The 27,311-nt window shown below is 59.2% G+C and overlaps 1 protein-coding gene across 3 annotated transcripts; it reads left to right on the top strand.

The window, feature by feature from the left end:
* The first annotated feature begins 6,309 nt into the window (after positions 1-6,309).
* On the top strand, positions 6,310-27,003 carry ADAM11 (ADAM metallopeptidase domain 11). 3 transcript variants are annotated; one of them, XM_043466654.1, is made up of 27 exons: positions 6,310-6,498; positions 6,976-7,151; positions 16,102-16,178; positions 16,386-16,452; positions 17,443-17,528; positions 17,620-17,695; positions 18,126-18,192; positions 18,260-18,327; positions 18,671-18,745; positions 18,833-18,904; positions 19,066-19,232; positions 19,762-19,846; positions 19,967-20,057; positions 20,174-20,225; positions 20,709-20,808; positions 20,899-20,970; positions 21,079-21,171; positions 21,546-21,626; positions 22,126-22,176; positions 22,279-22,342; positions 22,590-22,689; positions 22,892-23,011; positions 23,103-23,271; positions 23,361-23,475; positions 23,563-23,653; positions 24,314-24,331; positions 24,858-27,003. In XM_043466654.1, exons 1-27 carry the CDS (start codon positions 6,438-6,440, stop codon positions 24,871-24,873), a joined length of 2,310 nt encoding a protein of 769 aa, XP_043322589.1. In that variant the 5' UTR covers positions 6,310-6,437; the 3' UTR covers positions 24,874-27,003. The 3 variants fall into 3 exon arrangements, with proteins under 3 accessions (XP_043322589.1, XP_043322579.1, XP_043322598.1); XM_043466644.1 differs by having other exon boundaries at positions 24,314-27,003; XM_043466663.1 differs by lacking the exons at positions 6,310-6,498; positions 6,976-7,151; positions 16,102-16,178; positions 16,386-16,452 and having other exon boundaries at positions 17,464-17,528; positions 18,260-18,323; positions 24,314-27,003.
* Positions 27,004-27,311: the final 308 nt, after the last annotated feature.

Raw genomic sequence — 27,311 nt, 5'->3', positions numbered from 1 at the left:
GAAATGGGGCTGGCATGTGATGTGTCTTGATCTGCCCTTCAGGGCCTTGATCTGCCCTCCAGGGACCTACGCAGGCTGACAGCCCAGCAGATACAGACAGAACGACGGGGTAGCAAGCTGGTGCCACCTGCAAGTGGGGGAGCGTGTGTGGGTGCCACCACCCTCCGCGGGCCTAGCTCCAGAGGTCTCGGGAGGTGGGGGTATGCCTGTCCAGTCTGCAAGTCACTCCCTGGCCCTGCTGCCCACCTCGTAGCTGCCTGAAGGGGGCGCACTTGCCACCCACTCCCAAGGAAAATGCCTTTGCTCTAATGAACCAGGGCTCCAGGTCCTCCTCTCCGCCTGGAGCTCAGAGAGTAGCTTCTTTCCAGGCCCTGTGGGTGCATCTCTTCTTCTGCAATACAGGGGCATGCCTCGTCCACCACGGCCTTTCCCACGACACTGCCACTTGAGTAGGGAGCTCCTCCGCCCCTTCCTCAGACCTCTGAGAGCTTCATGTGCTATTCACTCAAAGACCGACACACCAGGTCTTGACGCCCTCGTCACCGTCTGCCCAGGACCTCGCATCCAACTATAGAGCCTTCCCCTCCCATTTCAACAACTTGATGTGACATCTGGACATCACATCGCTACCATGTCAAGCCCCAGTGTTACATCTCCCTGCCTCCAGGTCTCTGTCCCATCTTCTAGGATGTCAGCTGAGAGAGGAACCCAGGCCACCTGAGCCCAGAGCCAGGACAGCGAGGTGCTGCTTGACGCAAGCCCCTCGGTGGCTCCTCCACACGGGGACTGTTTACACCTCCTTCCCCTCCCTTCGTCTCAGAGGATGCTGTGTGCCGCCGTCTGCTCTCCGGCCCACCCCACCAGCCTTGGCAGTGTCCTCCTCCGGCTCGTCACCTCTCCTTCCTTCTGCCCGAAAACTCCAGCCTGGAGAACACTTGCATTGATTCAGCGGCTTAAAGAGAGTTCCCTTCTGTTCTCTGGCTACATCCTGCGGTCTACAGCCACTGCCTCCGTGCCCGAACCTCCTGCCCTGTCCAAACCTCCGCGGTGGCTCTATCCAAAGCACTCCACCGGGATCGTCCCTCCCAAGGTCACCGGAGAACCTGATAATGACCAAAATTGGCATCCTTTTCTTTTTTTCCACCTTGCTGGAACCTGGCTCCCCTGCTCCCGCTGACCTCAGGTTCCCCAGCCTCTGCCCTCTCTACCACAGGCACGGGTTCCCTCAGCAGCCCCAGCCCCCAGCCCCCCAGCCCTCACTGCCTCTCCAGATGTGAGTCTGCGCCCTTGTGCTCACCTCCCAGCTCTGGTTCTTTCAGTGAATTGGTAGCTCCACCCCTGACTCCCTTCTGAGTTCCAGTCTTCACCCATGCTGGGCGAGAAGGCAGGAGATTTAGCCGCACTCAACACAAGGCCCTTTACTACCCTGGGTCTTGGTTTCCTCATCTTTAAGTGAGGGGCTCGTGTGAGATGACTTCAAGGGTCCTTTCTCCAATAATTAAAAAAACCACCACCTCCTGGGAATCCCTTGTATGCCTCCTGTCCTACTTGCCTCAGAGGGACTCACCGAGAACTCAGTCCCTGTGCGAGAACCACTCCCCAGCCCGCCCCGTCTTACATCTCTCCCAATTTCTCTAGCAGCCCCAGGCCCTCCTGTTCTCTCTCCCTGTTGACCCTCCTCCCCTTAACCCACCCTGCCTCCCTGTCCTCTCCGCCACCTCCTGCCAGACCACCCTGGGCCATCCAGCCCCCGTGTCCTTGCTCTTAGGCCCTGACCTGACCCTTGACAACAGCCAGGAATGTTCTTCAAGGCACAGCCTCCATATTCTCCATGAATCCTATAGACTTCAAGTCATGCAGGCCTGAGTTCAAACCCAGGTCCTGCCACTCTGTGACCCAGGGCAAACTCCTGAAAGTCAGCTTTCTAAATCTAAAGAATGGAAGTAAGAGTTGTTGCCACCTTACTAGGGAGTCAGAATGAAATCTTGGTCTTCCCCTGGTGGCTCAGTGGTAAAGACTCCACCTGCCAGTACAGGAGACATGCGAAGCTCCTACGGTCCTCAGAGCAACTAAGCCTGTGGGCCACAGCTGTTGAGCACACGCTCTATCGCCCGGGAGCTGCAAGCACTGAGCCCATGTGTCACAACTACTGAAACCCACGTGCCCTATAGTCTGTGCTGCAACAGGAGAAGCCACCGCAACGAAAAGGCTGCACACCACAACTAGAGAGTAGCCCCCGCTTGCTGCAACTAGATAAAGTCCACGCAGCAACAAAGACCCAAGCACAGTCAAAAATAAATAATAAATAAAAATATATTTTAAAAGAATTAAATATTATGTTGGCGAGGTGCGTGGCACGTTGTAAACAGTCAACAAACTATTATTTCAACCCCTACCAACACACAGACCTGCGAGTCCTCCCTTCTAGAAATTTCAGTGGAGCTGATTTTCACTCATTTCCCTCTTGTTAATGGCTTGCTGACCCAAAGCCCCATCTCCAGTGTAAATTTGTGGATGAAGCCGCTAAAGGATTCTATGAGACACCCCATCCCTGAGCTCCCCCCACTTTCTAACAGCTGGTTCCCCACAACTCCAGGAGGACCCCTTGCATTGGGCAGAAGTGGCAGTGGGGCACTGTGCTTTTGGGCCTTTGGGTGCATGACCACAATGCATGACTCCAACGCAAGAGATACTGCTTTAATCCCTGGTCCAGGAAGATTCCACATGCCTCAGAGCACCTAAGCCCATGGGCCACAACTATTGAGCCTGTGCTCAATAGCCTGTGCTTCTGAGCCCAGGAGCCACAACAACTGAAACCCGAGTACCTGACGGCCTGTGCTTCACAAGAGAAGCCACCGCAACGAGAAGTCCAAGCACCACAACTAGAGAGTAGCTCCCACTCGCAGCAACTAGGGAAAAGCCCACACAGCAACCTAAGACTCAGTAGCCATAAGTAAATAAATAAGTAAATCAAAAGGAGGAGGCCATCCAGACAGCTAGGAGGGAGGAGACTGAGGCTCCCCTCCAAGAGATACTCGGATGACAATAGCAGTCCTCTCCTGGTTGAAAAGGACGGTGCTGGATGAGACGTGGGAGGCGGCAGAAGGAACTCCTTGTTCTAGTGCTGTGGGCATTTCCCTACTTCCCAACCCCTCAGAATCATGTCATCAGTCTCCCTATGTGCTGGGTAGAGGGGACGCTGAGGCCCCCAAGCCATAAAGGAGTCCCTTGGGTCTTGGACAACGGCCAGGAGCTAGCTTCTTCCTTGGCACTGTAAGGGTGACATGAACAGCGCAAGCTCAGGGTGAGTGAACCCTTCTGTCACCAGGCGCTGTTCTGAGCTCCAGAGGCTTGTCCACACATTTATCCCTCTGCAGCACTGTTGGGGAGGCACTTTTGAAGCCCCATTTCCCAGGTGAAGACACGGAGGCTCAGAGAGATTGGGGGACTTGCTCAAGGTCACACAGCTGTGAACCAGGATTGGGACCCCAGTGGGTTTCCTGGAGTCCTTTCCCACCTCACACCCTGCCTCCTTGCCGGACACGGCCTCTGCTGCAGGCCTCTCAGACTAGGCGGGGGTCTGGGGGGTCTCTGTCAGCAGGATCCCTGCCCCCTGAGCCACCCCAGGGCCAGGGCAGCAGACTCCCCTCCCTTACCTGCAGCTGCTGCTGGGTGGGACTAGGACTTTGCCCCGCCTCAGCCCAGCTCGGCCCCTTTGCAGAAAAATCTGAAGGAAAAATTGGCTGAAGGGCAGGAAGAACTGCACAGGGGAAGGAGGCCCCAGCCTCCTGACGGTCGGGGGCTCCTGAGGGAGGGCTTCAGGGGGGAACCAGAGCCTAACAGCTCCCCCAGAGGGTGGCCCAAGGGTGGTGTCAAGACGACAATGGCCACCAACCTCTGGTTTCTTCCCAGCGGGGGAGACAAGCCATGGGCAGAGTCCAAAGGAGCCACCACAGCTGTGAGGTTGGGGGGGGGGGGGCACTCCCCCAGGAAGACTAACCTCTCTTTGAGGGGGAGGCACACAGGCCCTCCCTGCCCTCAGGGCCCCCAGGCTAAGGAGAAAACCCGTCCTTGGCAACAATCCCCACCCCACCTCTTCTCTCCCAGCCTGAGGAAAGGCCACCTACAGCCCCCGACCTCAGCAGGGAAATTGGGTGAGGGATTTGAAACAAGCCTTCTGCTTGGCGAGGTGGGCAGCTGGCAGCAGAGCCAACCCCGAGGACAAGATTCAGGGAGGGGCCTCGGGGCAGGGAGTGGGATATGGTCAAGGGAAGGTCAAGATGTCCAGCTGGGCTTGTTCAGAGCTGGGAACCCAGGGAGATAAGGGGCTATTGGAGGCCAACGGGCCGTACACTTGAGCACCAGTGGAGCCGGTCCAGAAAGCTGCCAAAGATGTGTCACTCAGGGTCAGCAAGTTCCCCGCAACAAACAGTCCCAGGAACCACGGCCACACAGTTAAGAATGTGCCTCAGCCTGGGAGGTCAGGGCCACAGACTGGGGAGGGGATCCAGACTCCCACAGGCCCAAGGCCCTCCAGTGTGAAATGACAAACCCCACCTCTCCAGGCAGGCCCCGTAGCATGGCTAGGGTAGGGTATGACAGGCTCACCCTGGTGAGTGGGGGTGGAGGGAGGGCTAAATGGAGTAGATGGGCCAGTCCCTTCTAAGTCCCAGACAGAAGGCAGAGGTGAGGATACAGGGACCTTGGAGAATGGGATGTGCCTCTCACCACCCAGCTGTTTGGGAAACTCTCGTAGCCTCTTGGAGCCTTAGTTTACCCACCTGTAAAGTGAGAAGCATGGTCTTCCCATCCTGGATAATTGTAGGTTTCCAGGGAATATCACAGTAGGTCCTAATTCCCCAGAGCCCCTACATCCTGGAGGAGGTTTCCAAGATGTCTCCAGGATGAAGGAACAATCAACTCAGGCTTGCTGAGCATCTGGGTCTGGAATGGCAGGTGGTTAGATGGGGGGAAGGGGAGTCTCCCTGTTCCCAGCATTGATGTCAGAGCCTCCTGGGAAATCGCCTTCTCACTTCTCCTGGGCCTAAAATAGAGCTGGTGGGGGGGGGGGGTGCTGTCACAAGCTAAAGGCAGCACCCTCCCTGACAGAGGCCCTGGGTCCTCAGGGAAGCAGAGGACCCAGCAAGGGGTCCCTGTGTCCACTCCTGTTCCTTCCTCAGTGACCTGTGGTCGCCCATTGTGGGTGCAAGGATGCTCTGGCCTGGGGCACAAAGTCAAGGTGAGGCCTCACTAGCGGAGCTCATGTCTTACCTCACCTTACCCCATCTTTGGCTCCCGGGACCCCGTAGCAGGGGTCAGACATCCCGAGCCCCCGTGGGAACCCATCTTGCTTGGGAGTCTGGGAGCTGAGCTTGGGGCCCAGCTGGGGAGGTAGGCAGGAAGGCCAGATGGTCTGTAGCCAGGGCAACCTAGTCTGGCAGAGAGGGGAGGCTGCGGGCTCCAGAGGTATCTTCTGCTCCTCAAAGATGTGGACTGCCAAAAGGGAGGGACAGAAATGGGACATGCTACCCTCATGTAAATTACCTGGCTAGTTTATGTATTTTGGGGAAGGGGAAAATATCAGGTATGTGTGAGGCACTCAGCCCAGAGAGGGGAAGCCAACCTCCTCGGAGGACAGCAGCAAAGCCAGAAGCCCCTGGGGTATCACACACCCAGAGAAGGAAACTGCTGGAGAGAAAGGGGTCTGGTTTGAGAAGACCCACAGTGCCCTGCTCGGCCACCGGAGATCCCAAAGGCCTGAGCCGGCTGTGGGCCACAAGAATCCCTGCCCCTCACTTCTGTCCCTGGCTCCCCAGCCTTCGGTGGAGCAGGGTGCTTGGGGCTGGTTCCAAGGAAGCCCCCTCCTGGGTTCGAAGCCAGAGCGGGGAGCACCGAGGGGGGGCAGCCATGGATCTGCCCCAGAGGGGCCATCTCCGGCTCAGAGGCCGGGGGTCCCTCTGTACCCTGCCTCCCGCCCCTTACGAACCAACGGGTCCTCGCAGCTCCCCAAGCAAGGGCGACTGAGGAGGGGACCACGAGGTGGACATCGGCGCGCCCCGCCCTGCACCTGCCGAGGGGGCCGAGGAGGGGCGGGAAGGCCGGTCCCGGGCGGGCGGCGCCTCTTTTGTCCTCGCGCCGCGGCGGCCCCGGCCCTGCCGGGCTGGGGGGGCCCGCGGGGGGCGGGGGCGGGCCCTCGGCTCACGTGCTCGCCGCTCGGCTCTTAACCCGGCCCGCCGCCCCGCCGGGATGGCCGCGGCCGGAGCGCGCTGAGCCGGGCACCCTCCCCGCCGCCTCCCCCCGGCCCGCGCCCCCAGCCCGGCCGCCCGGCGCCCCCGCCCGCGCCGCCCGCAGCCCGCGCCTCCCCGCCCTCCGCTCCTCCCGCCCGCCCGCGTCGCGCGCCGCCGCAGCCCCCGGACCCCAAGGATTATGAGCGAGCCATGAGGCGGCTGCGGCGCTGGGCGTTCGCGGCGCTGCTGCTGCTGCTGCTCCCCTCGCCGGGTGAGTGACCCCCGCCCGGCCCGGCCCCGGCGCCCCCTCCCTGCCCCCGCCCCGGGTTTTGCGGCAGTTTCTGCTGCAGCCACCTTTTCTGCAGTGCTTGGGGTGACAGCCGGTCCAGAGCGCGGGGGGCGGGGGACGGGGGGCGGGGGAGGAGGGAGGGTGCAGGCACCCACCTGTCCCCATCTGGCCCCCACCGCTGCCAGCCCCCTGTCGCCGGCCGTGGAGTCTGCAGGTCTCTGCGGCTTTGCGGGGAGATGGGGTGGGGGGGCAGTCGTGACGGCCGGGCTGGAGTGCAGCAGCTCCTGGCCCCTCTCCCCTTCTGCAGGGCAGCAGGTCCTCCCACCCAGAACCCCCCCCCCCCACACCGGGCTCCAAGGCCACAGCAGAGTGGGGGAGGGGCGTGCCGTACCCACCCCTGCCCTGGTCTCTTGCCCCACCGGTGGGCATCCGTCTGCAGCCATGGCCTTCTCTCCCCAGGTGTGGGCACTTGGGGTCCTGCTGGAGCGCTGCGCTGGAGGGTCTCTCCACACTTGGGGGGTCCGGAAGCCCCGGAGGTCACAGAGCCCAGCCGTCTGGTGGGGGAGAGCTCCGGGGGAGAGGTCAGAAAGCAGCAGTTGGATACCAGGGTCCGCCAGGAGCCTCCGGGCGGCCCGGTGAGTGGGGCGGGTGGTGAGGGCAGGGGGCTGGGGCAGGCCTTAGAGCCCAGGGGCCACCATGGGGCAGCCTGGGCTTGGGCGCCTCCCCTTCCGTGCAGTGGGCTACCCAGAGGGTGCTGGAACCTGCTAGTGGGAGCACCCGCCTGCCCCTCTCCAGGCCCCCTCCCATCAGGGTGGGGATTCCCTGCCTTCAGAGGACCCAGAAGGCCCAGGACTCAGTCCAGCCTTGGTCAGCCTTCCACCAGCCCCCTCTCCTGTCCAAAGTGGTCCTACACCACATGGAGCTCGGGGAGGGCGGTGAGAAGCAGGAAGAAGCAGCTAAGAACCAAGTCAGGGGTTAGGGCTCCTGGGTTTCCGCCACAGCCACTCTCAATGGGCTTTTGGAGGGACCAACTTAATGCTTGCTTCTGCCTCAGTTTCCCCCTGTGCACTGATAGAACTGCTGTTCTCCTCTCCGTTCTCACTGTGGGTGGGGCCTTGGGAAAAGGTTCCAGGCCCCAGGCTCACTCACAAATGCCAACTCCCCTCACCCCTTGTCCCTTTCAGCTGCCAGGCCCCTCCTGCCTCCCTGAGGAAGGTTAGAAATGAAGGAGATTAATTGCAATTAATAATTAATTAATATCATGTGAATAATAATCACCCAGATGGAATATTCATTCAGCACGCCTCGGCTCTCCAGGAGCTCAAAGCTGAAAGTTAGCCAGGCCACTGGGGGAGGCGAGGGCGGGATGGCGAGGCCTGGCAGAAACAGGAGGAGTAGAGAGACTCAGAGGAAGGGTACCACTAAGGTCTGGGAAGTTTTGGCAGCTGGGAGTGGTGGGAGGTGAATCGAGCTGGGCAGAGAGAGGAAGGAGGGAAACGGAGGCTAGCGTTATGGACATCTGTCAGACTGGCATCTGGCCCTGCCTAATGTACTTGGTTAAAAGCCCTTAGGGGGGGTGGAGGGGGCCGTGGGGGTGCAGGGGGAGCTACTCGGGAAATGGAATGGAGCAGGAAGGCAGCATGCATAATAGATGGACCATCACTCAGGGCAGTGCCTGAGAGAGCAGGGGAGGGGGTGTTTAATGGTCCTGAGCAGGGAGGCCTGGGAGAGGGGGAGAGGGGAGGGGGAGAGGAAGGTGGGTTAGGAGGGAGGGTAAGGGGATGGAAGCTGCCCAGGCTCCCTGGAAGGTGGTAGATGGGCAGTAGGGATGGTCCCAGGGCCAAGGATGGGGTCATCCTGGCTGGGTTTGGTCCTCAGGCCGACTTTCTCCCTTGGTGCCCCCCTGCCTGTGAACCATGACTGGGAGCTGACTTCCATTGCAGGCTTCTGGGTCTCCTGATTGGTATCCTAGGGGATGTCCAGATTGTAGGATGGGGTGTTGCCACAGTGGGATCAGAGGACAGGATGAGGGAAAGCTGGGGGGCCAGGGAGGAATGAAAAGTGGGTGCTCCTTCAGCTTAATCCTTCCTGAGGAAGAGAGTCATGGGCAGGATTCTGAGGTATGGTGGTGCCTGTGATGGAGAGGAGATCAAGACGGGTGCAACTAGACTGGATGGGATACACAGAGGATGGGGGAATTTCTTTGGGTGTCGCTCTGCTGGGCGAATGGCTGGCATGTGTGCATGACCAAGTCTGAATAAGCCAAACAGGGTGTCTGGAGGGCAGGAGTGGAGGGTTCTGTGGATCTGCGGGGCAGTGGTCACAGTCACCTCCAGGGGGGACCTCCGTCCCCTTGGACCTCACCTCCGCCTCCCTAGGAGACCGACTCCTTGCCCTGCGTTGCGTGCTCTTGTTTCCCCTGAGGTGGACTTCTCACAGCTCTGCAAGGCGGGTAACTCGTGTCTGCCCATTTTGCAGATGTGCAAACTGTGGCTCAGAGATGTTAAGTAACTTGCCCAAAGACAATGAGATCTTTAAATATATATATATATATATATTGATCTGGCTACACCAGGTCTTAGTTACAGCGTGAGAACTATTAGTGCCGGCATGTGGGATCCAGTTCCCTGACCAGGGATCGAAGCCAGGACCCCCTGCTTTAGGAGCACAGAGTCTTGGCCACTGGACCACCAGGGAAGTCCCAGTCAATGAGACCTTTATCAGTGGAGTGATTTCCTCCAAGACTAGGGCTTGTCCCATGGTGCCATTCTGCACTCGCTGGATTTAGGCACAGGTGGCACTTTCCAACCCCACCCAGCACAAGGTGGAGGAGGACCAAGGAAGACAAGATGAGATGTCGGGAATATTCCCTCCTCACCGGAAGGAGCCCCTCCCACTCCCGCTGGACATCTCTCCCTGGAGCACTTTTGGCCTCAGAACCTCAGGGGCTCTTGGTGGAGCCTGTGCAGCCCTAAGCCCAGTGTCCCAAAGGAAGTGCCCCCCAACCCCCGCCACTTGCACCCGTTTGGGACCTCAAGCCAAGCAAGTTGTTGGGGCAGCAGCAAGATCTCCATCTGCTGTGGGTCACATGGTGAGTTTGGGGACACATGCTGGCTGGCAAGGTGGGATAGGGGGATCCGGGGTGCTCACCTGCTCCAGCCTTGGGCTGGCCACGGCATCTTTCTGAGCCCTAGCTTCTGGATCCCTCAAATCATGATGATGACAACATTCATCTCAGACCCACCCACTGCCAGCAGGTGGTGATGGGGAAAGATGCCTGACTTTTGTGAGCGGGGACCAGGGAGAGGGAAGCTGACCAGGGAGAGGAAAGCTGGCCAGGAAGGAATTAGAAGCTAGAGAAATTAAAGCTTACATTTACTGGGCTCTTGATGGAATAGACACTGTTCTGCCTTTGTGTCTTATTCATTTATTACATCCTCAACCCAGTTCCAGGAGGTGAGGATATTATTATTCCCATTTCACAGATGAGGAAACAGGCACAGAGAGGTGAAGTACTCCAGGTCCCCCAGCACTTAAGTAGCATGGTCCAGACTGATTCTCAGGGCACCCCTCTTAGCCAGTGCATGCTGGCCTCTCCTCAGGGGTGCAGCAAAGAGGGAGCCAGGGGACTCTGCCCTCTTTGCCACAGCTCTCTTCAACACCTCACTTCTGTCCAGTTTGCAAGCAGGCTGGGCCTCAGGCCAAGAGGTGGGGGAACTTCTGGAAGTGCAGAAACTTGTGATCAGTGGGAGGCTGCAGCTGGGAGTGAGGTGAAAGAGTGATCTGGGCCACAGTGTACAGTCGAGCTGGTTGTTCACTGCACAAGGGTACCTGGGTCAGTGGGCTGAATGAATTGAAGGCTATATGTGTTCTGAAGGGATCAAGCTGCTATGTGGGCTGTGCCTCCCCCTGGAAAAACCCAGCCCCCTTCAGAACAAAACAGAAGGCAGGATGTGAGTTAGTGAACAGAGGGGTGAAGGGTCCCAGGGCCCTGAGTCAGCTGGGGGAGGGGACCTCAGTCACTGGGTTTCGCTCCTGTGAGGGCTGTCCCAACCAACAGTTGCCACCTGGAAGCCCTTGGCCAAGGGTGTGTGCCGCGGTGTTCATGCTGTGTTGCTACAGAGGGTTGGGGGGCAATTAGGCAAGCCTTAGTTCCCCCACCCTTGCAAGATGGCAGTCACAGGCAGGGAGCCACAGGATCTGTGCCTGGAGCCCTAGTACCCGTCCTGGGCCAAGGCTGTGCTGTGGTTTCGGCGAAGGTCACAGCTCTGCTCTGGGGTCAGAGGCAGGAGGGGGTTCCTGGAGGAGGCTGGTGGCTGGAAGCCAGGGCTAGGATCTGCGCTGAGTCCAGCTTGCTCCAGGGAGGGCCATGAACCAGCCCTGCCTTGAGGTTGGGCAGAGAGAGAATTCATTCAGGAAGCTCAGTTTCCCTTTGAAAGGCTGTGCCTGTGGCTTGAGGCAGGACACCTTCAGTGGGTCCTGGCTCCCCTGCTTCTGACTGAGTGACCTGGACAAGCCTTCTGAACCCTACCTTCCCCATCCATGAGATGGGGGTAACAGTGGTCCCTGCTTTGCCAGACTGCTGGAAGGATTAGAGGAGCTGATGGGTGTCAGGTGTCCTGCCTGGGATCCGGCAAGAGCAGATGTTCAACATCTGTCAGGCCTGCCCTCCCTCCAGGGCCAGGCGTGGCAGGAGCACTGGGTGTCAGAAACAGGAGCTAGGGCGTTTAGCTTTACCTGTCAGACTCCGGGCAGGTTTGCGGCGGGGGGCGGGGGGGGGGGGGGCGCAACATGGCAGGCGTCTTGAGTCCTCCCCAGCCAGACTAGCCTGTGGACTTGGCCTCACCTAAGCACCCCTCCTGATTGCCTAGAGGGACCCAGCTGCCCAGACTCTGTCCCCAGAGAGACTAATGACCCTGTAAGGAAGTGACTCTGTCTTCAAGCATTTAGGCCAAATTCCATTATCGGATATTGGTCCAACTGGGCTCATTCCCTGGGACTCCCATGGTCCTGCTGAAAAGTGGAGCCTCACTACATCTTGAGGGACCAGGGCAGGGAACGGGGGGCGGGGGGATTTCTCCCAGGTCGGGGCTCCTGCCTCTCTGGCTCCTCCCCATCTACCACCACCAGCCCACATGGTTTATCCACTTCCTCAAAGCTCAGTTCCACTGGAACATTTACACTTCTTTCTTCATTTATTATTACTAACCCTTGTGAGGTGGCTCAGATGGTAAAGAATCCACCTGCAATGCGGGAGACCTGGGTTCGATCCTGGGTTGGAAAGATCCTCTGGAGAAGGGAACAGCTACCTACTGCAGTATTCTTGCCTGGAGAATCCCATGGACAGAGGAGCCTGGAGGGCTGCAGTCCGTGGAGTCGCAAAGAGTCGGACATGAATGAGCGACTAAGCACAACCTTTGTGAGAATAACACGTTAAAGAGGGCTTTCCTTTAGTCCTCATGACAACATCATTTTACCAGTGGAGAGACTGAGGCTCAGAGAGGGTAAGCAGCTCACTCATTCTTTCTGATGCCTTTCCTACAACATAAGTGTAGGGGCTCCTAGGCAGGAACAAGGGCGGGTGCAGCTGGAGCCCCAGGGACCTATGCACCACCCCTGTGAAAAGTTGAATCAGTGACCAAAGAAATCAGTGTGCCCGAGGGCCCAGGAATAGAGGGGAGCCAGAGCCCTGTCAGGAAGATCCGCTGGAGAAGGGATAGGCTACCCACTTCAGTATTCTTGGGCTTCCCTTGTGGCTCATCTGGTAAAGAATTCACCTGCAATGTGGGAGACCTGGGTTCAATCCCTGGGTTGGGAAAATCCCCTGGAGAAGGGAAAGGCTACCCACTCCAGTATTCTGGACTGGAGAATTCCATGGACTGTACAGTCCATGGAATCACAAACAGTCAGACACAACTGAGCCACTTTCACTTCACTTCAGAGCCCTGTTGGGTGGGTGGGTGGAGGCTTGTGGTCACAGACAAGCGTGAGGAAGAGGAGGTCCTGGAAGAGATGGAGGTTCGGAGGGAGGGGTTCAGGGTGCTCTGTGAGGAGTAGTGCCTCGATGTTCGAATTTTGGGGCATTTGGTTAAAGAAAGGTCTTTAACCTCCTCCTCTCCAAGACTCCCCAGGACTCCTCCCCGACTCTGCACCTCCCCATAGGTATAGAGAGGAGCCCTGGCACTAGTATTGTCATTCTAGAACTTCAGCAGGGTCTTTACCTCCTGACCTCTGCATCCTATCTGGTGGTGGGCAAGCAGATGCCTGGAGAGTGGACCAACTGGTGACAGGGAAACCTTGGGGTGGGCAAGGTGACCGCAGCCAGGTGGTCACAGCGGCCGTGAGAGACAGGAAGGCCAGCCTGAGGGTGAGCCTTGACCCAGCGCCTCCCCAGCGTGGCCCTGGGCCAGTCACCTCCAAGTGTCCCTCCCTGGCACTTATAAAATGAGCACCAGACGGCCTGGGCGGGCTGAGATCAAATGAGCCTGAGCACATGGGAGCCGGTGGCCGGGGAGCAAGAGGCAAGCTCAGGGCATGGGGTGGAGGCCCGGTCGGCTGTCACCAGCAGCTGGGTGCAGGGGAGGACGGCAGTCAGGGACACTAGGGGCTCCCAAGGGAGGGACCGAGGGATCACAGGAGAGGTCAGGGCCGGGCCGGGCCAGGGCAGGAGGCCAGCCACGCCAGGAACAGTTGGGTTAATAGAACATGAGCTGAAAGCTTAACTGGGGGTGGGGTGGGAGGGTTAGGACTCTGGTGCGAGCAGAAGCCTCCTTCCAGCCACCTGGGGTACAGAGGTCCTGGGGACTGAGGTGGGTTTGCCTGATTTTTCCCTTCCTGCAGACAAGGGGTGTCCCCATTGTGTACCCCACATCGGGCCAGGTCAGGGAGACCTACACAGCTATGCACTTTCCCTCCCCTTTCTCCTGGGCCTGCCTCCCAGCCCCCACAGCAGCCCCTGCACTGCCCCAGGACCCCTCCTGGCCTGAGCCCTGTGTCCTGCTGGGGAGGCGCCCAGTCCCCAGTTAGGCCCTGCCAGGTCGGGAGGGAGCCAAGGCCTCGGCAGGCTGCAGAAGGGCTGGGGACAGGGGACCTGGGGTCTGCTCCCCCACTGATCTGACTTTCTCCAGAAGGGGTGGTCAGCTTGGTCCGCACAGAGAGCGGGGAGCCTGGTGGGTTAGCTCACTGACTTCCTAAGTGGGGGAGATTTTGCAAGCACCAGGGTCGCCCCTTCCAGAATCTTCCAAGCCCAGACAGCTTCTGCCACACAAGCCAACCTCACAGGCTTGCATCTAGGCTCCTCTTAACCATTTTCAGGGGGAAAAAAATCTGAACTCAGAGAGATTGCTGGATTATCCCTGAGGCCACCAGCTTTCGAGAGCGGAATCAAGGCAAGGGGCCTGAACAGGTTGCTCACCTGGGTGGCCAGCATAGGGGCAGGGACGGAGGCTTGTCCCTGGGGCCAGAACGAACAAGTAGAAACAGACCCAAGGGCAAGAGAGAAAAGAGGTGGTCCAGACAGGGAAGGGTGGGGAAGGCAGAGATAGTCTAAGTCTCACAAGAGGAGAGGGAGGGCAGGGATGGGCCAGACCAAGGAGGTAGGGTATTGGGGACAGAGCTGGTCAGGGCCCAGGGGCAGGGGAAAGCAGAGATGATCCAGGCCAAGGTGGGGAGGAGGAAGCTCCTCCTTGTCCTTGACTTTCTATTTCAAGTCTAATCGATGCTCTAGGGGCTCAGGGTGGAGCTTGGAGCTTCAGTCAATGTGGGATGGGGTGAGTCCGTGTCCTTGGGGCTCAGAGGGCTGCCGACCCGGGCTCTGGCCCTTCTGCACTCTCACCCTGATTCCCAGGGCCTCTTATGGACACTGGGCCATTTCCACCTTACTTCACCTTCCGGGTAAAAAGGCCCCAGAAGCTGATTCCTGAGGCTTGTGTCCCAGCTCTACCACTTATTATTCTTATGACCATGGGCAAGTTAGTTAGCCTCTCTGTGCCTCAGTTTCCCCATATGTCAGATGAGGATAACAGTAGTATCTGTTCCGTTGGGTTGTTTGTTGAGAAGATCAAATATGATATTTAAAGTAGTTTGAGCTTCCCAGGTGGCAAAGAGGTAAAGAATCTGCCTGCCAATCCAGGAGATTCAGGAGGCGCAGGTTCGATCCCCGGGTTGGAGAGATCCATTGAAAGAGGAAATGGCAACCTACTCCAGTATTCTTGCCTGGAAAATTCCATGAACAGGGGAGACTGGTGGGCTATGGTCTATGGGGCTGCAAAGAGTTGGACATGACTTAGCGACTGAGCACGCACGCACGTAAAGTATTCAGAACAGTGCCTGGCATATACTAAGGGCTCATGAAGAGTAGTAGTCTAGGCAGTTGACCAGGAAGCTGCCTTGCTCCAGGCTACGGGATTTTGTGACATTGGGGCTCCCCTCCTTCTTGTAACCTACTCCCGCCAAAAAAAGACAGCCAACAAACTTCCTCACATCTGTACAGCTTGGTGGTGGGCCCCTCATCTGGGGATCTGGATTTTAGCCTTCTTGAATGGACAGGGGTGAGATGGCTCCGGCCCCGAGTAGGCCCTTCTCCTGCTTCCAGATCTTTTGTAAGACTTAAGGCTTGCGGTGGGCGTGGAAGCTGAGAAGGCCGACTCCCACTCAACCCAGACTCTCCTGCCCCTTATCTCAGGGTCACTTTCCTTCCAGGCTCACTAGCTTCAGCTCTGGAGTCCCCACCCCCTACAGTAGCTGGGCGCCCAGGCCTGGGAGGGCAGCCATCTTGCTCAGGCCTGGTACGTTGCCATGACAACCCGGAGCCTCCCAGCCCCACTGCAAAGGCCCCTCTGAAAAATTTATCGGGAAAACTTCCGTGTTTAAAAATTAACCATGGGATTGAAATATTAAAGATGAGCTGCTTTGGGTGAGGCAGAGGGCAATGGACTTGAGGGTAGAGGAGCCAAGTTCTTTCCTCCTGACGGGCTGGTATTCGCCCATCACCGCAGCTTCCAGGGGCCTTTCAATCAATTCTAACCCTGTCTGCAGCGTACAAGGCCTCTTCCATAAGTTGAGGCTGGGGCCAACGTAGGGAGGGGGACAGGAAGTGGGGGGCCTGCTTCATAGGGCCCCGGGATCACGCTGCACCGCATCTCCTGTTTGCCTCTTCCCCATGATACTTCTAGGGGCCTCCCTTTAGTCCACCTGGGAGTCGGGGTGGCCCTGCCAACAGCAGGGACGGTCTGCTGTGAGGCAGCAGGCAGGCTGAGCTGCCTTGGTCCTTCCTTGCTGCTCCTATAGAGTGGCCCCAGGGAGGCACCTACACCAGAGAGGGTGGGCTGGCACCCAGAGCAGGGAGGTCAGTGCCCAGGGATGCCCACGCCTGCCCCTCCACCTCAGGAAAGGAACAGGGTCTTGGAGGAAGATGAGCTTGGAGGAAAACATCTTCCCTCCTAATCAATGGTCCCCACAGCGGCTGGGGCTGGGCCATCCCCTCCCCAGGGCTGCTCCCGGTACCCGGGCTTCCCTGGCACCCCAGTTCCCACTTCTAGGCCTCCCCAGGTCAACTCCCCTTCTGCCTTCCCTCCTTTCTCCCAGCCTGTCCATCTGGCCCAGGTGAGCTTCGTCATCCCAGCCTTCAACTCCAACTTCACTCTGGATCTGGAGTTGAACCAGTGAGTGTGGCCTGGAGTCCAGGGGCTGAGCACCCTGCGGGCAGGCAAGACATGGCCTGGGCTTGTCTGGCTGTCGGGGCTGGGGGCTGGGCTGGGGCGGGGCCCGGATCTGAGCGGGGTTGGGGCCCGGATCTGAGTGGGGTTGGGTCCCAAGCAGGACCCAGCCCCACCTTGACCCCCTTCTTCCTCCTGCCCACTCTGTTCCAGTCACCTTCTCTCTTCACAATACGTGGAGCGCCACTTCAGCCGGGAGGGGCCGACCCAGCACAGCACCGTGAGTGCCTTTGGAAGGGGCCAGGGAGGTGGAATGAAGGGGGAGGTGGTCGCTGGAGGTGGGCTTGGGGGTATACTCTGCACTGGGGATGGGCCTGGCCCCTCCAGGATCAGAGTCAGGGCGGCTTGTCAAATGGTGTGGAGCTCTGAGCTCCCCTTGCCCAACTCCAGGGGACAGACCCCCAGCTGGTCTGTCTGCCAGCTTGAAGACATTTTAGGACCCCCCAGTGCTCAATGGCCAGAATCTTGCTCAGCACCAAGGCCCCAGGAATTCCTGGCTCCCTGGGACCCCAGGGTCCCAGGCCCGAAGTCCCAGGGGTGTGAGCAAAGATGAATGAGTGTCTATAAATAGCCTCGGCCCTCCCCCTCCAGCTTGTTCAGTAACTGGAGCACAAGTAATTCTGCAGGAAGCAGAGGCGAGGGGGTGTCAATCCCCTCTGACCCACGAGCCAGGAGGGGAGGGCACGCGCTGCTCAGTTCCTCAGCCGCAGACCACGTGACCAGGGGTGGTCCACAGAGGCTGTGGCATCTGTGAACACACTATGTGTGAAATGGTGTGTGCGTGTAGGGGGTAAGCCCATAGCTTTCATCTGATTAAGCAAGCTGATCCATGGTAAGTGCTTAGAACACTGCCTGGCACACAGTAGGTGCTATGTGAATGTCAGTTAGTCTTCTCAAAGAAGTCTGTGACCCCTGTACCAGCCCCAGTTTCATGGTTAAGAGGCACTGATGTGGGGGCCTCATGTTGTAGATAAGGTAAGGGAGGCCCAGAGAGGGCTAGGAACTTGCCCAGGGTGAAACAGCCAATTAGGAGCACAGCCAGAGCAGAGCCAGGCTCCAGGTCCCCAGATTTCCAGATACCCCGGGATTTCCAGGTCCCCAGATTTCCAGCCACCTGCGCACCACACGGGGCAGCTTCAGTAGCCCTCACACGTCTTCCTGCCTTCATGCTGGGAAGGGGGCACGTCCATCACGCTCTCTGCTCCTCTAGGGTGCTGGAGACCACTGCTACTACCAGGGGAAGCTCCGAGGGAACCCCCACTCCTTTGCTGCCCTCTCCACCTGCCAGGGGCTGCAGTGAGTGTGTGCGGGGGAGCTGGGTGAGGGGAGGAGCCTCCAGGCCTGGGAACGGTGGGGACGGTGGGGAGCTGCGTTTCTCTCACTGCAGTGGGGTCTTCTCTGACGGGAACTTCACCTACATCGTGGAGCCCCGAGAGATGGCCGGGCCTCGGGAAAACGCCCAGGTGAGCCCCTCCCCATCCCCCCCCGAAGGCCCTCCCCGCTCGTCATCCCAGTGGCTGTCATCTCAGTGGCTGCGGCTGCCTCATCCCCCGCTCCCACCCCCCTCTGCCTTGGTAACCTCAGCCTCACTGCCCTCTGCAGCGACCCCAGCTCTGGTTCCCTCCTCCTATGCCCCCCAGCTCCAATGTCCCCTCTGTCCTCCAAGTAACCTCCCACCAGGCTCCAGTGTCCTTTGCCCCTGTCTCTCAGGGCACCCCCAGGTCTTGACCCCGGAATCTGAGCATCTGGGAGACCAGATCCGACATGGGAGCTCCGGCCAGTGCTGGGTCACCCTGGGGTGGGCTGGGGTGAAGGGCTGGAGATGTCTCCCCACACTGGGGCTCAGAGCAGACCTGGCCGGCCCCCCCAAGAACTCATTTCCCCTCATTGCAGGGACCCCTTCCCCACCTCATTTACCGGACCCCTCTCCTCCCAGCCCCCCTCGGATGCAGGGAACCAGGTAAGGGAGGGAAAGCAGGGCTAGGGAGGGGACCGGCTGTGCCCCCCTCACCGGCACCCTCCCCCAGGCTGCCTGTTTGCTGCGCTGGACCATGCTGCTCCTCCGGACAGGCCAAGGCTGAGAAGGAAAAGGCAGGTACGGGGGCCCGTACAGACCTCCCACTGCAGAGACCCCAGGCAGTGGTCCAGACAGGACATCCCCTTCTATAGCCGGGGCAAAGGAGGGCTCTGACTGATGTGGTTGGAGGTCAGAGAACACCCCTGGGAGGAAGCCCCCCACCCCACTCCCTAAGGCTAGTGTCTACACACGTCCCCAGCCTGGGCAAACTGAGGCTGCCTGCCTCGTACCAAGGCTGGATGGGACCCCCACCAGTGGGGAGCTGGTACTGTTCCTGGTTGGAGCCCAGCCCCTCTCGAGTCTGTCTATGGCTTGACCAGACATGGAGGGAACTGATTCCAAGTGCCCACCCACCCCCTAGGTCCGCCGGGGCCACCCCACAGTGCACAGTGAGACCAAGTACGTGGAGCTGATCGTGATCAATGACCACCAGCTGGTACGTTCCCAGGCAGGGTGGGGTTGTGACTTTGGGAGGAGGGACTGGAAGCAGCCTTGCCCCTCTGCCCACTCTCTTCTCTCCCAGTTTGAGCAGATGCGGCAATCAGTGGTCCTCACCAGCAACTTTGCCAAGTCCGTGGTGAACCTGGCAGATGTGGTGAGCAGCCCTCCCTCCCCTTCCCTTTCCTCCCACACCCCACACTAATGCACACATCCTTGGGGTGGGCGCTCAATGGCATAGTCATCCTCTGACCCCCACTTCCTGGAGGGACAGATTGACCTCCAGCCCCCTCCTCATCTTCTCTCTTCCTGGCACAGATGTACAAGGAGCAGCTCAATACCCGCATCGTGCTGGTTGCCATGGAAACGTGGGCAGATGGGGACAAGATCCAGGTGCAGGATGACCTCCTGGAGACCCTGGCCAGGCTCATGGTCTACCGGCGGGAGGGCCTGCTGGAGCCCAGTGATGCCACCCACCTCTTCTCGTGAGTCCCCCACTCCATGGACCCTGCCAGCTTCTGTTGGTCATTGCAGATCACAGAGTTACTGAACATGGCTCTGGGCCAATTGCTCTTGCAGGAGGAGGGGACTGGGATCCCCTTGTACCTGCCCTTGCAACAGTGGCTGGTCATCTTCCCCTGCCTCTTAGGCTGAGGCCCCTTTTCCCTACCCTGGTGACCTTCCTCTGCCCATCATCTCCCCTTCACCCAGCTCCCTCTTTCAAATGGTCCCAGCATCCCTTTCTCAGGGACCGGATGCCCTGGTACAGGAGAAAAATCTGATAAAAGGTCCTTGCAATTAGAGATGACCTATTAGAAATCCTTCATGTGGCTTATGGGCAAATGAACCCAAAAGGGGAAAGGGGCTTGCTTGAGTTACACAGGCTGACATAAAGGGCACTGCTCATCACCTCCCCATGGGGAGGCTCTGGTATGGAGGTTCGCCTACCTCCCCTCATGGCCCAGGCTAGCCATCAGGGAGAACAGGCTAGCCTGGCAACCCTCTCTCTTCCAGGGGCAGAACTTTCCAGAGCACCAGCAGCGGGGCTGCCTACGTGGGGGGCATCTGCTCGCTGTCAAGGGGAGGGGGCGTGAACGAGGTAAGCTGGGGGAGGGTGTGGCTGGGGTTGGGGCTGGAGGGAGGGGGCTGCAAAAGGCATGAGCATTGTGCCTTTTGGAGGGATGTAGACATCTTTGTGCTCCATTTTCTTCACCCCAAGTATGACAACATGGGGGCCATGGCGGTGACCTTGGCCCAGACGCTGGGGCAGAACCTGGGCATGATGTGGAATAAACACCGGAGCTCGGCAGGTATCAGTGAAGACCCCCACCCGCAGCCCAGACCCACATTCTAGAAATGAAGAGGGTGTCCACACAAGGGGGACCGTCTTTCACCCTCCCTTACATTCACCTGGCTCAACTTGCAGGGGACTGCAAATGTCCGGACAACTGGCTGGGTTGCATCATGGAGGACACTGGGTGAGTTCTTGGGCAAAGGGAGCCGCAGGGTGAGCATTGGGTGACATTCTGGACCTGGCTGCTTCAAGAGACCCCGCTCTCGGGACCACTCAGAATGCCAAGAAACGCAGTTGTCTGTGGACACTGTATAGGGAGACACACATTCCCTAACCGGACGCCAGAATTGTCCAGACCGCAGTGCGCAGAGTCGCCACTGGGCGCCGCCAAAGCCTCGTTTGGAGGCCTCTCCCCTCCTCGGCTCACAAACCTCGCTCCGACTCTCGGAGTCCTGAGGTTTCGGCGAGTCAACTGGAGCGGCGTCCCTAGCCCACTGCCCTTTGATGGGCAGGCGGGAGGATTTTCGTGCAGTGTCCATGCACATAGATCTTCAGCCTCCTCGAGACAGTGACCGAGTCCTCCGGTGCACCCCATCCCAGTCTTGAGAAGGGGCGAGAGGGTGCGCCAGCGGGCACTCAGCAGCACGGTCCCCTCACCCCTGCCCAGGTTCTACCTGCCCCGCAAGTTCTCGCGCTGCAGCATCGACGAGTACAACCAGTTTCTTCAGGAGGGCGGCGGGAGCTGCCTCTTCAACAAGCCCCTCAAGGTATAATACCAGCCGCAGGGCGAGGAACGTGGGAGCGGGGCTCGGGCAGGGTCCCGGCCAGACTCGCGACACGACACCCCTTCCCCCCAGCTCCTGGACCCGCCTGAGTGCGGGAACGGCTTCGTGGAGGCGGGGGAGGAGTGCGACTGCGGCTCGGTGCAGGTGCGAGACGGGTGCGGGCGCCAGATGGGAGGTGGGGGACGCGGGGGTGGGTGCGAGGGAGGTCTGGGTGGGGAGGGTCAGGGCTCGCCTTCTCTCTGTGTCCCTCAGGAGTGCAGCCGCGCGGGAGGGAACTGTTGCAAGAAATGCACCCTGACTCACGACGCCATGTGTAGCGACGGTCTCTGCTGTCGCCGCTGCAAGGTGAGCGGTACCCGCCGCAGGGGCGGAAAGGCGGCGGGACCGGGAGGTACTGGGCAGAGTACATGTAGGGGGCGGGACTTAGGGAGGTGGGGCCGTAGGGGCGGCGGGGCTTAACGCGAAGAAAGCGCCAATGGGAAAGGAGAGGGGCGGAGTGTGCGGCACCCTACGTTTTATTGAAGGCGGGGCTACGGGGACTGGGGCGGAGCACCTACTGATAAGTGGTGGTGTGGGCGGAACCGTGAGCGGACTTGGGGACGGTGCGAGTGGGCTGGAGAGGTCCGGGGCGAAGCCGAGGAGAGGGTGGGGCCGAGGAGGCGCGAAGACGCGGGAGTGCGTGGTTCTTGCTTGAACCCCGCAATGCATGCCTTCTCTAGTACGAGCCGCGGGGTGTGTCCTGTCGAGAAGCTGTGAACGAGTGCGACATCGCGGAGACCTGCACCGGGGATTCGAGCCAGGTCCGCCCGTCCCGGCTGCCCTGCGGACCCCCGAACAAGGCAGCCACTATCCCTCTCCTGGGTGACTGTTCTCCGCGCCCGTCCTTTCGGCTGCTGGCGTCGCCACCGCTGATTAGGCTGTTTCTCATCTGAGATAGGAGTTTTTCATGCCTCCTGGCTTTGCTCTTCCAATCATTCGACCAGTATTTATAGTCTGGCTAGGTGCCTGGTGTGTACTAGGGATAACAGTGGGTAATAATATTATTTAATGTCTAAATCCTTATTACCTTCCAGTCATCAAGTACTCCCAGTCCTGTGAAGTAGGTGCAGAAAACTGATGGAGACTGGAGAGGTTTTGGGACCTGCTAAGCCATGTGATCTGAGTTCTCTGCTCTTGTCTTTGACATGGAGGGGCCCTGGGGCCAGAGCCCCCACCTGGCAGGCCTTTATTCTTCCCTGGAGCCGAACTTGGCCCCCAGTCCTGGGGCAGCTCTGTTCAGTCCAGTGCCTCTCTCCACAGTGTCCACCTAACCTGCACAAGCTGGACGGTTACTACTGTGATCATGAACAGGTATGAAAGGATGGAGGTTCCGCCTCGTCTCGGTCTCTGGCTCAGTTCAGTGTCCTGTTTGTCCTCAGTGTCTCTGTCCCCTGTCTCCTGATTGTCCCTCAGGGCCGCTGCTACGGAGGTCGCTGCAAAACCCGGGACCGGCAGTGCCAGGCCCTTTGGGGCCATGGTGAGTCTTTTTTTTTTTTTCATGGTGAGTCTTTTGTTGGAGATGGGAGAAGGTATCTGGAAGACTGGAATTGAGAGGCTGGAGGGGGGGCAGGCTCTGGCTGAAAACCCCTCCAGCAGACATGCAGCTCCCCAGGATCTCAGCGACTCAGCTGGACTTGGAGTCAGGCCATTGTTGGAGATGCAGGCCTGAAGTCCCAGGTGGGTTCTGGAGTGGCTAGGGTGACGCTGGCCTCTTCTCCCTACAGCGGCTGCTGATCGCTTCTGCTATGAGAAGCTGAATGTGGAGGGGACAGAACGTGGCAACTGTGGGCGCAAGGGGTCAGGCTGGGTCCAGTGCAATAAACAGTGAGTTGTCAAAGCTTCTGGTTGGGCCATCCCAGTTTGGGGGCTGGGGCTCTGGGGCAGGGCAGGGTTTTTTCAGAGATGGGACAGGCTGTTGAGTCCTAATGGGAGACTCTGAAAAATCGGGGGATGGGGAGAGGGCAGACATGAGGTCTGTAGTTGGGTCTGAGGTCAAACTTGGGGCCCACTGTCTCCACATGAACAGGGATGTGCTGTGTGGCTTCCTCCTCTGTGTCAACATCTCTGGAGCTCCTCGGCTGGGGGATCTAGGGGGAGACATCAGCAGCGTCACTTTCTACCATCAGGGCAAGGAGCTGGATTGCAGGTGTGGCTGGGACCATGGTTGGGGAAGAGGAGGTTGCAACTGTGTGGGGGGTGGATGGCAAGCACGGAGGTTGGCTGTGCCATCTCCACAGGGGCGGTCATGTGCAGCTGGCTGATGGCTCAGACCTGAGCTATGTGGAGGACGGCACAGCCTGTGGGCCCAACATGTTGTGCCTGGACCATCGCTGCCTGCCAGCCTCTGCCTTCAACTTCAGCACCTGCCCGGGCAGCGGCGAGCGCCGGATCTGCTCCCACCATGGGGTGGGTGCCTGGAGGCCAGGGATCTCGGGAGGGGCTTCTAAGAGGGTACTGAGCCCTGCTCACCTGTACCGGCCCCACCCCACCTCTAGGTCTGCAGCAACGAAGGGAAGTGCATCTGTCAGCCAGATTGGACAGGCAAAGACTGCAGTATCCACAACCCCCTGCCCACATCTCCGCCCACAGGGGAGACAGAGAGATATAAGGGTGAGGCTGGAACTGGCCAGGGTGGGGCTCTGTCTTTCCCGTTCTCCATGCCTGCCCCTGCCAACCCCACCCTGCTCTCCTCCCCAGGTCCCAGCGGCACCAACATCATCATTGGCTCCATCGCCGGGGCTGTTCTGGTTGCAGCCATCGTCCTGGGCGGCACGGGCTGGGGATTTAAGTAAGACATGAACACGCGCCCTACACCCCATGCATCCCCCAGGGTTATCAGAGACCCAGGCTTTTGGAGCTGAGGGGATCCCCCTGAGAGGTTAGGTAAACCAGAGCTCACACATTGCAAACCAAGCCAGCCCACGGGGTCTTGTTTTTACATTTTAAAAAATCAGTTACTCAGACTTTTAAAACCCAGGGATTTTATGTTAAGAATCCAGATTTCCAGCTTCTTTTGAAAAATGAGAAGATTGGGTCCCCCTGTTCTTCAGTGTCTCCCAGCTTGGCCACAGAGTGGAGCTGAGCAGGGGCTGCCTGAGTCCCCAGGCCCTACCCAGCTGTGGCTGTTCTGTGGGCACCCACATTGGAGGCCCTCAAGCTGGTGTAACCCCTCACTGTACAGACGAGGCACCTGAGGCCCAGGGTCAGGCGGTGACTCAAATGCAGGACTCAACTTTGGTGGGTTTTCCTGGACCAGTTCTTTTCTTATTTTCTCTGAACATGAGACAAACATCCCTGGGCTTGTCATTAGCGACTAGGGACAAAGAAATGTCTAGCATCTCTGGGGCAAGGTGTCTCCTGGGAGCCAGAGGCCCCTCCCTGGAAGAAGGGGAGGGTCACAGAAGGCTTCTTTTCCTTTCTCTGCCTCCCCTCGCCTTGGCTCCTGAAGAAACATCCGCCGAGGAAGGTACGACCCGACCCAGCAGGGGGCAGTGTGACGCCGGCCACGTCCTCCCTCCCGCTGTCCTTGTCTCCTCCATCTCATTGGTCACCTCGCATTCTGTCGATGGGGAGCTGGGGCCGGTTCCCCCACCCTTGCGGTCACGGCTGTCACTCCCGGGGTGGGAGAACCCCGCTCCAGGAAGAGAGTCCTCAACGTGCCCCTGCCCCCTTCTCCAGCCCACTCACCGCCTCAGGCCTTGGTCCTTTAACTCCCGCCCTTCCAATGGTCAGCCCACCTCTGGCCCCGTGGACCCTGGAGCTGTGCGCGCGCCACCACTCCTCCCCGGGGAAGGGAGCCTACCTCTGCGTCCCATCCGTTTTGTCTTTCATGTCGCCACTGTCTGACCTCCCGCCAGACCCCCTTCCCTGGCCAGCCTGTGACTCGCTGCCTCCAGGGCCCAGCACTGACCTCCCGGGGCCGGCTGAGGTGGGGGTGCTCTCCCTCTGGGCCCTGCCTCATACCCTCCCCTGATGCCCCCTCTCCGTTCCAGGTCCGGAGGGGCCTAAGTGCCACCCCCACCTCCCTCCGAGTCTGGCGCCCACCATCTCCGCCCAGAACCAGGAGGCTGCCCCCGCCCAGCCACGGAGGGAGGCAGCATGCAAACGTCTTCCGGGCCCAGCCCTTCAACTCCTGGCCCCACAGGGGCTTGGGGCCGAGTCGTGGCCCTGCCCTCACACCACCAGGGTGGACCAGGCCTGGAGGGCATTTCCCTCATGGTCCCCCACCCCACCTCATGCGGCTTTGGCCCTGCACACCAACTCTCCTCCTGTGAATGTAGCTTCCATCATCACAGATTGCCACAGCTCAAGTTGGGCGGGGGGAGGGCACGCAGCCAGCGATGGGCGTGGCCTGGGATGGCCCCGCCTCCAAGCCAGGCGACTGGGACCTGGGAGGGTCTAACCTTCCTGGGACCTAGGGGGAGGGAGCTGACATCAACCTTTTCTTTTTTCTTTTTTTTACTGAATCTCAACTGATGAATGTAACTTTGGGGGTGCTTGGGCCACGCAGCTGTGGGGATATTTCGACATTTGCAGGAGGGACTGAAGGAGCTGTGAGTCCTGGCCATCCCTCTGGCCCTCCCCGCGGGGGTGGTCACACCTGGCATCTTCTCACTGAACGTGGAAGTCCCTAAGCCAGGCAGGGGCCTGGCAACCCTGCGCGCCCCCTCCGCCCAGCCCTGCTGAGCTTGGAGACAAGTCCGAGTGCTGAATCAAACCAAAGCTGCCTGTTCCGTGCCCGAGGCCTAGGTTATGGGTACGGCAACCACACGTCCCAGATTGTCTTCAATTCCAAAACAATCGTCCTGCTCTCCCTGCCAGGACGCATGTATTTGGGAGGAGGGTAGGGTCCTAGAATATATAGTCCCTGAAATAACATGGCACCTTCCCCCTTTAAAGAAGGGTGATGCTGGGGCTGACTCAGGGTTTAGGTGCCACTTGGCATGGCCTGGAGGTCGCAGGCCATCTGCCGGGGGAGCACTCTCCCAAGGAGGGAAGGCCAGGGGTGGCCCAGTGGAGGGTTAGGGGCTCCGCCTGTGATGTACAGGAGGAGGTAGGAAAAGGCAAGTCTCCCGTTTGATCCTCAGCTTCCAGAAATGTCCTTAAGGCCCTGTCAAGTCCATTCTGCTCCTTAACCCTATTCCAGGGCCGGGTAATAAGTTTACTGTCATTTTCCTGGTTGTCCTCTGATCTGATCCCCACTGCAGCTGAACCTGAGGCCGAGGCTGGGCAGAATTCCTCAGTCTCTGCGCATGGCCTTTCCTCATGCCCCTCATTTGGGACATGAGCTCTGGCTCCTTGACTGCTAAAAACCAGCTGGCAGGGGCAAGCTGGGGATCAAGCTACCTTCTGGATGAAAGCCACAAATGAATGGAGCTCCTCTGCCCAGGGATACCCCCAAGCCTCCCCAGGGGTTTCCAAACACCCCCAGGGTCTTTGAGCTGCCTGTCTTAGTTCCTCTGGGGCATCTGTGAGGAGGATTCATGGAAGAAATGGCTCCCTGTTTATCTGTACCACCCCTCAGGGCAAACTGGGGACGGAGGCCCACTGACACCCTTTAAGGCAGCTGGATGCGGCTGCAGTGGGGTCCTCGATACTGAGCTCCAGCTGGCACTGCCCAAGCAAGGGGGTGGGTGGGGTACCCCTCTGGCCAGTCCTGCCCCACCAGCCAGCCACACAGGCTGAGGCGGGGGCAGGAGGCTAAGGGCTGGGTTTTGCACTATCGCGGCGGTACCTTAAGGCATCCTCTTGTGGTACACACGTGCACACAGGTGGTACACACGTGCACACAGGTGGCGATGCATCTGGCACAAGCATTTGGATCCACATCTCCGCACAAGTGTGAATACCTCTGCACACATGGGCACGTCTGTGTGTGCGTGCACATGGGGTGGGGGTGGGGTGTGGAGAACCCAAGACTTCCTGTGACCAGTCCACCTGGCTCCCAGCTGTCCACATCCTCCTGCCCCACCCTGGCAGCCCCCACCCTGGCGGTGCCCAGGGAGGGGTGGAGGCACACTGACGTGGGCCTGGAACTGGCTCCAAACAGCATCCTGTAAATATGTCATCTGGGGCTCGGGGTGGGGAGGCAGGGACAGGAGCGTCCATTAAAGATCACGTCCCAGGGCTTCCATGGAACTCACGGCAGCTTGTGTCTCCTTTCTGTCAATGAATACACTGTGGCCCAGGACCCTCCCCCATGCTCCGTGGCCCTGGAGGGAGTGTGATGACTGGACACCAAAAGCAGGAAGGGAGCACCCAGGACTGGGTGCTGGGAGACTGGGAAGAAGGGGCGTAGTTTTCCATTCACGGCCAGGAAATAGGCACCGACTGGGTGGAGGGCCTGGCCCTTCCGCTTCCTCACTCTCCCAACAAAGAGAACTGTCTTTTCCGGTTTCAGCAAAGTAGATGGGAGTTGAGCAGGAAAGCATCTTAGCAAGAGTCAG

Source organism: Cervus canadensis, chromosome 1 (genome assembly GCF_019320065.1).
Source record: "Cervus canadensis isolate Bull #8, Minnesota chromosome 1, ASM1932006v1, whole genome shotgun sequence".
NCBI classification, from domain to species: Eukaryota; Metazoa; Chordata; class Mammalia; order Artiodactyla; family Cervidae; genus Cervus; species Cervus canadensis.
Note: the sequence above shows the minus strand (reverse complement) of the source record. Positions and strands in the feature narration are given on the sequence as shown.